Here is a 12827-nt window from a genome sequence, read left to right as displayed (position 1 = left end):
TCCTTCGAGAGCCCGGCTGCAGTTACGGTGTATGTTTGTTGCGCTACTGCCGCTGTGACGTCATGCCAGCTGTAGATTATGTTTTCTTTCTCTCAGTCGCAACATCAAAAAAATATATAAAAAAATTACGAGAAACTTTAGCGGCTAAAGTGGTGGAAGGCGAAAGCCTGAGTGCTGCATTCTGCTACGCGATTGTTCACTTCACATTCTGTTGGTGCATTAATTAACTGCCAATTAATGACTCTTAATCTTTGCCTTTAGGAGTGGAACGCGACAGCATGTTGTAGCGCTGCCAGGGGGTCCACGGAACGCCACCACCCGTTCGGCGCAATGCGTTGCCCTTTGAACGCAATGCTTTTTGAGGAAAGGAAATCGCGCGTCATCTCGGTGGACACCCGAACCGCACCGTACAGGAAGGGATGAAGTGGAGTGAAAGAAGAAAGAGAGGCCGTAATGAAGAAAATGAAAATTGTATTTGAGGAAAGGAAATTGAGCAGTAACCAGCTGTCTCACATATTTCGGTGGCGGTGGGAGGCTATACTGGCCAGCTCAGACCCGTTGACGCAAGTCCGGGCCACTGAGTGGGCTCACAAGGTCGCCAAGAGCCATGGGCTCGAAGCCACCTAGTATAATGCCCACTAGGGCTCAGTGCTGACAATAAACGTTTTCCAATCCAAAATCGGTGGACACCCGTCAAAATTCGCGCGCAGTGACGTCACGACCATTTCGACCAATATGAAACGCAGACAAATTTGCTAACGGCGGCCGGTAGCCACGCGTGACCTGTAGACGCGGCGCACTGCGTTCCTTCAGTTGGAGGCGCTGCGCTTTTGCTTTCGCAACCTACAAGGCCTAACCCATGGAGGAAGGAGTTCTTTCCTTCCTCCATGGCCTAACTTATATTAACTCTATGGGCCTAACCCATGGGCCTAACCAAAGCTACCTTGGCTAAGCACCCGCCATTTTTTTCCCCTCCATACCCATAATGCTTTGAGCTTCCATGGTGACTGAAGAGCAGCGTCGCCAGCATATCGAAGGCGCGTTTTCTCCAATCAGCGGAATGCGCGCTCGCGCCGCCTCCCCTTTCTAGCCACCAAAAGCCTTTAATGCCTCATACTGTCGTTAGCAGACGCGTCGGCAGCCGTGTCGACAGACGTGTCGACAGACGCGTCGGCAGACGCGTCGGCAGATTTGTCCGCCTTTCGGCGTCACTGCTTAAAAAAAAAACTGCGCCGAGGGTGGGAATTGAACCAGGGCCTTTGGCATTTGAAGGAGACGCTACCACTCCGCCACGAAGACTCAAGGTTCCAGCATGAATAAAGGCGCATCTAGTGAATGCATAGGTTTCATAACTAAAATAAGAAGAATAAAGTCATGAAAAGAAAAATAAAAAATAAAAACAAAATAAAATAGGATATAAAAATAAATAAAAAATATGAAATATAAAAAGTAAATAAAAACAAACAGTGTGCCAGGAAACGCTTTCGCCTTGCAGCACTTTAGAGAGCCAAAGTGCCCGCTGAATTTTTTTTTTTTGCATCCTTCGGATGCTCCGGGTCTCAAATGAACTACACAAAACAATGAAAACGAAACTGAACCAAGAACAAGCCACCAGATGTCAATCCGAAGCTTCGTCTTCCCACATGCCCCCGAGAAAAAAAAATGCACATGCGTGCCTCGGGATCATGCTCGGGATAGTTCTTGGACCTTGGTGGATGAAGTATGCAGTGCCTTTGATAGAGCCGCCATACCCTCTCCCCGATCCTTTTCGCTGTTTTCATTGTCTTGGTTAGTTATTTAGTTATTAGTGCCTTTAATACAAATGCGATACTGCACGCTGCTGCCTACGTACAATAAAAAGTAACAATTGAAAAGAGTTAATTTTTTGCTAACAGATGTCGCGACAACCTGCAGAACCTAACTTTAGGTAGTATTCACTACGCATTTTAGTTCCACAAGAGCGTACGGAGTCGGAGCAGTTTGTTTTCCGTGGTGCGAATGTAACTGGCAAGTAACTGGGAGGAGCGAGAGCGGCCAGAAAGGTGTGCATGGCCTTGCGGTGCGTTGCCTGGTGCTCATCCCGTTTGTCGCACGCGGCCGTGCATGCGGCGCGGGCCAGCGGCAGACCGGCGCCTTTCCGTTGGTCCACGAGCAGGTCAGTCCTAACCAACGGCGTTGGTCGTAATGGTCATAATGTAGCGGCAGCTCGCGGGTACTCGCTCGCGTGGCTCGATCAGACTAAAAGCGCCAGATCAGACCACCTGGGGATCTTTAGCGCACAGCACTCGGGCAAAAGGCGCCGGTGTGCTGCGCGATGTCAGTTCACGTTAAAGATCCGCAAGTGGCCGTAAATTATTCCGTAGTCATCTACTACGGCACCTCTTTCTTTCTTTCTTTCTTTCTTTCCTTCTTTCTTTCTTTCTTTCTTTCTTTCTTTCTTGCTTGTTTGCATGCTTTCTTTCTATTTACCTTTCTCCCATACCTCAGGCGCGGTTGAGGTCAAGAAGTAAGAGTGTTACCGCACCTTTCATTTCATATTGGCAGCAGCCGCTGCCGGGCCAGTGTGTTGAGAAATTGGGGCACTGTAGGCGCGAAAAGTTCCCAGGATTCGCGAAAGCTTCGAATTTTCATGTAATTTAGGGGTGCATTGCTTCGATCATGTTAAGAAAACATCGCGGAGCTTCAACCTAAGAGCATGCATGTGGCTACGGATTACTACATGAGCACTGGCGGATACATAGCGTTTATCTTGCACCTTGGGGGTCAGTCAGTTAACTGGTGCCAAGTTGTTTGGGTGGGCAAGACGTTGAAGTGCGAAGAAAGAGAAAATGAAGATTCGGTTAAAACCAAACTTCAAAAACTAAATTCGGCATGCTTTCATTGGCCTTTTTGGTTGAAACTGAAAAGTCCAACCCTTAGTCATGAAGTGCCTATCAGCTGTTTAAGCATCACTCTGATTCGGTCTTTTGTTGTAGACACATCCGTTGGACGCATAAGCATACATGTCTCAGCGATTACCGAGTACGATGGTAGAGGTGGCCACACTGCGGAGTCCTTCTGGTGGTCGGCATACTTGGCACTTGTGGAGCTAGTGCTGATGGGTTCTGCACAGCCTCCTGATGTGTTGTTAGTTCATTTGCCGAGTTTGAGCCCTCTCGAGCGACGAACCACATTTGCTGCTTCTCTTTGAGTAGAGTGGTCCTCCCTCGCCATTTTCCTCAAAATCTTAATTTTTCTTTTTACCTTCGGACACTCCTTAGAGGTTGCCTCATGAGGTCTTTTGCAGTTGGCACATTTCGGTGCTTCAGCTGCATATGTCTAGGTCCATCATGGTCTCCACTGCAATGCGGGCACGTTTTCTTGCTCGTTCAATGAGCGCTGACATGCCCCAGCTTCTGGCATTTGCTGCACTGCAGCAGACAGTGTACAATAAGGGCGCGCTGGGTGCCTCACAAATCCCACTCCCACTTTTAACTTGCACTGGTAAACTGGTGCCTTCAAACACTGGACTCACACACCAAGCTCAGTTGTTCAAAGTGGTGAATGTCAGTAATTCGAACAGGGCAAGACAGTAGTTGCACCAAGTCCATGTCAGCTACCTCTGCATCCACTTCGGAAATGGCACGAGCCCTTGAGCAAAGAACGAGCGCTTTCATATGTTGTGAAGGGCTGACACGGCCTTCAACATATCTAGGATGACCTGGTTAGAGACATCAGCGCAGAAAATGTTTCTACTTGCTTTAATGAGCACTTCCTTGACTTGGCCGAGAGACAGTCACTCAAGAGTCAGAGTCTGCCTGTTGATGGAGTTGAGATTCTCCATGCCCTCCATAGGCCATGTACGATATTGTGCAAGTGCGAGGTAGTACACATACACTGACCTCATTAATTCTTGTTGTGCTTGCACTCTGCTGGTTAGGCCACTTTGTACTCGCACTGGGCCCACAGTCTTTTGAAGTCTCTATTCTATTCTGGAATAAGTTACGGTATTTTAGTTTGGTGTACGACAACTGATTCTAATTACAAAAAATTAATTACTTTACAGAAGAAGGTGTTACGTATATGCGAAAATTATCATGGCGAGAAAAGGGAACTAAGAACGCATCCACTTTTTTTAAAGTACAATATGCTGAGGGCAGATAAGGTATACTACTTTAAGTTGCTACAATGGATACATAAAAATCGTTTGTACGTCACATCCACTGACAGAGTAAACTTGTACGCTATCAGAGACCCGAAAATAGAGATACCGAGGATAAGGACAAATTATGGTCGTCAAGCATTGTCTTTTTCAGGTTATCAGAATTCTCAATAGAAGAGATATAAATATTAATTACAGTAAACCCTTCTCCACTTTCAAAAATGAATGTAAAGGAGCTTTCTCTGTAGCGATGTCACCTATAGCAATCGCTAAAATTTCTCATGCAAGCATGTTGTAGTCCATTTTTTTTTTTTTTTTCACAGTTACTGATTCTGTGTTCGCATCTATGTACTCTTGTTTGTGCTTATATGTCCATAATGCCTTGTTTTTCAGTAGGCTAGAATAAGCCTTAAGTAGAACTTTGTTATTTGATGTAGTGTTTCATGTATGTCTTGGACTTTGTTTCTTATTTATATACTCATCGTACATTTATGATGCAAATTTTTGTCAAGCGCTTTTGTCTTTTTTTGCTGAGTGTGTATGTATTTTCCTGTGTATGTTCTTCCGTATGTATTTTCCTCTGTATAACGCTTACTTTTGTGCCTACTTTTCTTTGTTTTTTTTTTCTTCCATATCAACAATACTATTTTGTACCGGCCCGCCGGACTTTTGTAATTTTTATGTTTGTTTGTCATGTAGTAGGGGGCTGAGGCCCTGTCAGGCAACATTGTGCCTTTAGCCTCAGCCCCTTCTTAGGAAAATGTCTAAGCAACAAATAAAAAGAAAGAAAGAAAGAAAGGTACTGAAAAGTTTCTTTTTCAGGCGCTGGTTCATAACCTCGGTGTAGCCATCATTGTACTCCATGTCTTCCGAGTCGGAGAAGCTAGATGACGCCGGGAGCTTCGGGGGAACATGCAGGCTAGAGCCTCATTGTCTTACTGAGCCCACACTGTTACCCGTGCCAGGCAGCTGAAATGGCGGGCCACTCATCATCGTCTAGGACGGTGAAGTCAGCACAAAAGCGACAGAAGCAAAAATTGGAGAGCAGAATGTAGAAGCACAAGCAAAACGTGCTTATTCTTCTTCCCCTCAAAATCATTGACAATAAATGCAAGCTGCATGTCTGGGCTGCTTGGAGATTTATGTTTCTTGATGTTGCCATGCCTTATAAACTGCCTGTGCTGACGGCACATGCAGAGTGCACCGAATCAGTGGCATTGTGTTTCGTTCTGCAGGAATCTACAACAGAAGAAACAAATGTCCCGCATGGCGTCATCACCAGCATATCTCTCAGCTGCTGCTGTCCCCCCCAAGCAGGACTTTGATTACTTCTTGGTGCTGGACTTTGAGGCCACATGCAGCCGAGAAAAAGGAGTGCCGTCACCACAGGTGCTTGCAACCTTGTCTGTTTTGTTGGTTTAAGTTGATGATTAGCCTACCACTTACATCCCGAGCATGGGCTACCTTCTAAGAGTGATGATAGGGTAGCCATGCCCTGCTTTCCTGTGCCTTGTTGCTTTCTTCATTATGTGCATGGCTTAGATATAAGGAGACTTGCATGAATGAATGGCACTTTAAAAAAGGGTTGCCACTTTCTTGTCCCTTTGTATAACCTGCTTAAGTGGCATATCTTGTCGCAACAACGGGTGCAGCTGTTGTTGACTTCTCCAGCTTTCGTCACAAGCTAGTGCACATGGGAAGCAGGCAGTTTGCTCAGTGTGCCCAAAGTTGCAAAGTGCCCAAAGGCAAAGCTGAGAGCAGGCGGTGTGGTAATAACTACGCATTAAATCGTGAAGGGCCCTGTACACTAAGCTGCAAATACTTGTGATAGCCAAAGTATGCGCACTTGTACAGAAAGCTGACTCAAAAGCTGAAGTATGGGCAGTGCCATCTCGTGTTCCTTCTAACAGACTTGTTCTTCATGCAGGAGATCATTGAATTTCCAGTGCTTAAGGTCAACGGCAGCACCTTTGAAACAGAGGCTACATTCCACACATACGTCGAGCCACAGGCACATCCGCAGCTGACAGCATTCTGCACAGAGGTAAGTGCCCACTTCTATGCGACTGCGGTTCGAGTAGAAATTCATTCCAACAGTGCCGTTCCTTGTAACCGTTGGCAATCTGTCGTAGCAAGAATGAAGGCATGGCTGGTGCCATGAGTTGTGGCATTTTGCTTCAGGTGCTGTGCTATTAGTGGGAAAACCACAGATGTGCATGCAGCTTTAAAGTGCTCACCATTCAGCTGGCGGCAGTAACAAGCATGACATGCACAAAAAGCCACTCTCATTATAAAACGAAAACTTTCTTGAAATTGTCATCCTAAAGTTCTGCTGATGTCAGGTCCTCCCTGAGTATTTATTTATTTATTTATTTATTTATTTATTTATTTATTTCATAATACTGCAGGCCAATAGATTGGCCCATGCAGTAGGGCCTATACAAGGCATTGAAAATGACAAATACTAAGAAAATACATGGGGTTACAAACAATGAGCAGAATAACGAAATACAACGCTCATTCACTCGAGAAAATGCTTCTCAAGAGCTTTACTAAAATTTGAGGACTGGAAAATGGCCTCGGGAAGAGAGTTCCAGTCAGAAACAGTCCGTGGAAAAAAACTGTGCTTGAATGAGTCAGTCTTTGCAAAAATGGGTTCCAGCAAATGAATTCGTGAATGGTGTGTTTGGCGCGACAATTGTTTGAGAATTACAGGGCGAGGTATGTTTAGTTTATGTGTTAAAAGGTTATGCATAAACAACAGACGGGAAATTTTTCTGCGTGCTTCAAGTAATGGAATATAGTCTGACTGTATTGAAAGTATTGACTGTATTGAAAGTGTTTGATTAGATGCAGAAGTTAATAACACTGTGGGGAGTGGTCACATTGCTGAGGGATTCTGAAAGTTTTGCAAGAAAAAGAAGAGGTGGCATAGAGGTGTGAAATGCTGCGATGCTATGAAATGAAGTACTCACTCTACATCAGTGATGAAGTGCTTTGAGCATTTGTTACTAGATAGTACCACAGTGTTTCGCATTTCTTGGATGAAGCGTCCTCGGTTTATTAACGGTGAATTCCAATTGCAGATTTGGAGCACTTCTGGATTCAACTTTGTCCGCTCTTTTCGGAGTGAGGCTATTCCAGTAGCAGATTGGGATTGGGGATTGCTAAGTCCAATGGCAGAGTGGGAGCAGTCACCGAGCCAAGATGGCTCCATGGAGCAATCCAGACTGCTCCGCTGAAATCAGATTTGACTGGAAGTGTGCCGTTCCATAGCAGACGATGCAGGAGGGAGAGTGTAAGGAACGCTGGGTACTTTTCTCCTTCAGCGGTGTGCGAGTGCCCTCCGCTTGCTCTGGCCAGAGCACAATTGTTGCGAACGCAGATTTGAGAGGAGGGGGGAGAGGGGGGAGGTGTGCTCTTTGCCAGATCCAGGTGTTCTATCGTGGAACATACGGACCGCTCCAGGTCTGCAATTGGAATTAATTACAGAACTATTGTCGACGAGGTGTACTTCACTGGCCTTAGCAGCTTTGGGTATGAAAATTTCAATGGGCACTTACACTGCAATAGGTTTGGTTTGGTTTATGGGGTTTAACGTCCCAAAGCGACTCAGGCTATGAGATTACACTGCACTAGTATAATAAAGCTGTCTAATTACTGTCTGGTAGCTGAAACTATATTAGTCTGTAGATTATCAGTTCTTCCAGTGGGCAATCGCTACTACGCTTGCTGATCATAGTTTCCAGCATTGTAATGCATAAAAACAAATGCACCCACTGTTTGAAAAATTCTCAGTAAAAATCTTCTGAAGTGTTCCTAACAAAACCATTGCTGTCTTGGTCATGAGTTTTCTATACTGCACCGAAAAACAAGTTGGTCATTAAACTTCGATTGTCGGTCCCTTTATGTCTCTTCAGTACAGAGCCTTTAGAAAGTGCTTGTATGTCTTTTGGCTGCCAGATAGTTGCAGTCATTGTAAAAGCCCTCCACAGTAGTTAGTATGCTTAGCTGCGTGGTGGTACAGCATGCCGAACATCCGGTGCCTACATACATTTTGCACAGACCAGTAGTTTGCGAAATGCACTGACATTCTGTGAAACGTCCGTGGTAGTAGCCTGTCAACATCTTTGTGTGCGAGCTCTGGTTAGAGTTGTTTTGCCAGCTAACTGCAGCAGATGACTTTTGAACCTAAATATGCACTACGTGAAATTATATTCTGTTGAGTGCCTCCTTTGTCAGCCACGCTGCCCACAGACCCTTATGTGGGGCTGCCCATGGCCATTCCATGCACAATTTGTCTGACTTGCGTCTGCTTGCCTTGTGTATGTGAAGCCAGCGCGAAAAGGGGCGAAATGTGGGTGGCTGCCTTAAGTAAATGCTGGGCGTGTGCGTGTGTGTGTGCAGCTGACCGGCATTGTACAGGACATGGTGGATGGCCAGCCTCACTTGTGCCAAGTGCTGGGCGATTTTGACTGCTGGATGCGAGAGCAGGGGTTGCTTCAAGCCCGGACAATTTTTGTCACCTTTGGTGACTGGGACCTGCAGAAGATGTGAGTCATTTGTCAAGAGAGCATTTCATGCCGCTTACCTCTTACTATTTGCCCACGGACACTAGCCTGGAACTTGTGCACAGCATTGATAGGAAGGAAGTTCTGCTGTCCTGGTATTGAAAAAAAAAAAAAAGAGGAAACGCAGGGCTGTGACACTTAAGAATTTTCGTTGTCTCTAGCATGCGTTGGACAGTAGTATTGTTAGCATGGACCACGAGATATTTGGAGTACTGTAACAGCTGCTACTTCGACGCTGTTGCATTGTTACACTGAACAAGGTATTATATCTTCGTGATGATATTGATGGTCTGCAGAATAAATGACATTTTTCCTTTTGTGTGCTGTCATGCAGTCTGGGAAGTCTGGTATGCAATTCTTCACGTGTTGTTTTAGATGTTCAAGACTTTGTTGTTGCTTAAAAATTTCATCAAACAGTGTTTGAGAACCCAGCACGAAACTCTGCTAGTAAACTCAGCACATCTCATTTACTAACAGCAATAAATAGCATCCTGATCAGTGCACAGGTCACCAGCTCTGCACCATGTGTGAGTGGCCTGGCCATTGTTTGTGCTGTGCAGGCTGCCTTCGGAGTGTACTTACCTGGGCATACCAGTGCCTCCATACATGACGCGGTGGATCAACCTCAAGAGGGTGAGCACCATGTCTTGGTGCATCAAGGTCTACCTTACGATCTTGTTTCTCACAGTAGTGATTGTGTAACGAGACATCCACATCATGGTTGGTGGCACCACCATGTTGTTGTTGTTGCAAAGTGCCCACTGAAGGCATGCAGCAGTGGAAACTCTTGCTGTGAATGCTTGGAACCCACTGCCCACAGTGACAGGTGCCAGAAAGAGCAATAGTTTTAATATTTCTAGGGCAGTGATTAGGCTGGCTCCAGAGGAAGACTGCTTTATTCATGCATGACCCTGCAGTTTCAGTTCCTCTGTAACAGTGCAAGCAAAAGACAGATCTGTGCCAGGTTTTGATCTAAATTCGGCGTTTTAAACAATAGAGGCATACATTTATGAGGTGCTGGCATTCTTCCGCATCACGAGTCCTGAACTAGAGTTGCCCTGCTCACTTGTGTCCCATTTGCGCAGGCATTCTCCGAGTGCACGGGGCACTGGCCCAAGACCTTGCTGGATGCCCTGCACTTCTGTGGCCTGCCACACTTGGGACGCCACCACAGTGGCATTGGTGAGTTGGTCATGGCTGTGCATCATTGGCCACTAGGAGCACAAGTGCAGCTTTAATTTAGGCCCACTTGCCTTGCAACTAAGCAAGGTGCAGTACAGTTTATCCTGCTGTTCAGTTTGCCCTCCACTGAATGTTCATACCAGGGTTTGGTGTGAGAAATGTGGAGGTAAGCTCACAGTAAATCACATTTTATTTTTGTGCACAGAACTCGAATTGCTAAGAAAAAAATATTTTACTGTATTTTACAATGAACACATTCCTTCCACCCCAGTTTACTTTTAGGAGTTAATCCACTTGGAGATATTGCATCAGTTTTTAGTTTCCTGAAAGACGCAGCGATCTAAAACGAACTGTAATATCACAAAAACTGTAAACTCTAAAAATTCTTACCCTGTGCTTTGACACATTCCTTGATGCACCTCATCCTTTTTGTCAGGCCTGAGAAGAAGGCTGTCTTTACTTGATTTGTTGGGCTCCTCAGAGTCCTTGTCCGCACAAGGGCTGTCGCTGAGGGCACCCAAATTTTGAATCAAATTATACCACTTGTTTGGCGCATGATAGTCTGAGTTGCTTATGTGCCGTAAAACCCGATACGGTACAATACAAATACATAGACATAGTTATATTCATTGTTCTTTTGTGGCTGCCCAGATTTCTCTCTTTTTTTTTTGCATTTGCTTGCCTAGGTGCCAAAACAAGGCATTTCTATTTTGGAAACCAAAATGTAGTTCCAACTTCAATGCATTTTTACTGGCCAGTGGCAGCAGGAAACTCTAAATTATATGTGGCGCAAATACATGTGAGGGTTTGATGCACGTAATCTATTCCTTTGCTCCAGCTCAGTAGTTCCCTGCAGCACTACCAGAGTGCTGCAATGAGTGCAGAGGCGACATTCTGACGCTGTGAAACATAGTGCCAGTTTAAAATGGACAAATGGGATAACCTACGCTACAAAAATAGCGTGCTTCCTAGTGTCCATGGGTACACTGTCAAACGCTGTCTCAAAGTGAGCCTTACCGTACACTCACTTTAGATGTGCTATTGCCAGAGTTTAGCATGCATGGCTGTTTCGTAAGCTAAAATATTGTTTTCAAAATGGTGGTGCCTTTCAAAGCAGGACCCTTTGCATCGGACTAGATTTTTCATAGTTACTGTCGTTTTTAGTGTGTTCACTTGTCATAAATGGGGCACAAGGCTTTCGGTTAGTCTCATCTCATCTATAACAGAATTTTTGAAGATAAATTTGCTTTATTTTTTGTTTAGAATGATGATTCTGGCGCTTTTAGGCCTAAAGAGGAGCATCGGTTTTATTGACAAAAATGGTTCCTGTTCTAACAACCAGATGAAGCCACTAGGCTGAGCTTAACCTTGCGTCTGTGTTTGCATGCACAGAACCAAATATGCTAATGTGAAAAATGGTGTAACGTCCAGAAAAATGCTTGCGTTTAGTGTTGTGAGGTAGTAGCTCCTCTGAAACACACAGTTCGCCACTACCTCACAGATGGCGCCACCTTCCCAGCGACGACGCCTTCCCCGCTGCCGCTCGGAGCTGGGGAGACGACGAGTGTGTTGTTGTGTAGTTGCCCGCCCGCCAAGCGGTGCGCTCTCCTAGCCCCTCTCAAGCCACATGCCCCGTGTAATTATTGTAAATAAGAATTGCCCGCAATAAAGGCTGACTTCTGTAGTAAGCAAGCCTGGCACGTGATCGTCAAGCCCCAGCAACGCCCTCACATTTGGCGCAGTCGACGACAGAACCTGCAGCCTCGCCGTTCGAGCACGCCGCTCCTGCCATGCCTGACTAGACGCAGCCTTTGTTTCTCAGCCCCCGCCATGTTCGCCATGCTGGTCTAGACGACGCCTTTGTCTACTCGTACGAAGTAAGCGCCATGCCGGGCATCAATTGGGCCGAAGTCGACGCCGCTACAGTCGCGTGCTTCAGCTCTGACTTTATTCAGAGAGAGCTCATGCGCCGCGGAATCGACGCTACTGGGTCAAGAGAAGAATTAGTTCAGCGCTTCACAGCGTGCCTGGAAGACGCCCGTGCAGCCTTGCCCATGCAAGCGCCCAGACCTGCCTCTGCGCCAGTTGCTTCGAACAGTTTGTCTTATGAACATTATATGTGCGCTTCGCCTGGAGTGCAGTTCAGTGCCTCTCCTCCTACTACGAAGGTTCAAGCAGCCCCAAATGCAGCCTCGTGCGTCATGCCTCCGCCATTGTACTTTCCCGCGCAGCCGCTCGTTGACAATGCCGCAGCCATGCCAGCGCAAGAACTTTTCTCGCCGCCGCGGCAACCGCAGCCTTTCGTAACAACACCTGGACTTGCAACGGAGCCACAGTACTCCCAAACGCCATTTGGAATGCCATTTTCTCCAACGTCGTCACCGCAATACCAAGTTCCTTACATGCCGCAGATACACGTGACAACCATGCCTGACGTATCGTCTACCTTGCCATTGTTCGAGAACTGCCACAAGCAAAGTGCGCGTATGTGGATCGAAGAAATTCAACGAACGCAGCAGCTTGCTTCATGGTCGCCAGAAACAACCCGCCTCATCGCCGCAAGTAAGTTGAGAGGGACAGCAAAAAATTGGCACCTGACTCTTGGCGTGCATTTCCCGACTTGGGATGCGTGGCGTAAAGCTTTTCTCGACGCATTTGCCGACGAACTGACGCTACTGCAATGGCAGCAACAAGTTATGTCCCTGGTGCAGACCAGCCCTCAGTCTCTCCGCGACTATGCCTACGCAAAACTTCGCGTCATCGAAAAATGTCCAGCGCCGCTGACCGAGCCTCAAAAAATTGAATATCTCTTGCAAGGTATTTTGAGCCCAGGCACAGCGACAAGCATAGCAGCGCAACGTCCGTCGTCAGTGGCGGCCTTCATTGACATATGCACACAGCTTGACCGGGCAATACAACATATGGAGATCGCA

General features: G+C 46.4%; 1 protein-coding gene across 1 annotated transcript in view; it reads left to right on the top strand.

Annotated features, from left to right (window-relative positions):
• The window catches only part of Snp (Snipper), a 302062-nt gene that overhangs the window by 284233 nt on the left and 5002 nt on the right, over positions 1–12827 (top strand). The window contains exons 2-7 of the mRNA XM_089541710.1: positions 1960–2155; positions 5377–5530; positions 6069–6185; positions 8549–8694; positions 9273–9345; positions 9798–9894. Coding sequence (XP_089397836.1) covers positions 2049–2155; positions 5377–5530; positions 6069–6185; positions 8549–8694; positions 9273–9345; positions 9798–9894 — 694 coding nt within the window. The 5' untranslated portion in view covers positions 1960–2048. The remainder of the gene's footprint in view (positions 1–1959; positions 2156–5376; positions 5531–6068; positions 6186–8548; positions 8695–9272; positions 9346–9797; positions 9895–12827) is intronic.

This window comes from Amblyomma mixtum, chromosome 1, assembly GCF_055824585.1.
Source record: "Amblyomma mixtum isolate Tamu chromosome 1, ASM5582458v1, whole genome shotgun sequence".
NCBI classification, from domain to species: Eukaryota; Metazoa; Arthropoda; class Arachnida; order Ixodida; family Ixodidae; genus Amblyomma; species Amblyomma mixtum.
This window is presented reverse-complemented; position numbering and strand designations above follow the sequence as displayed.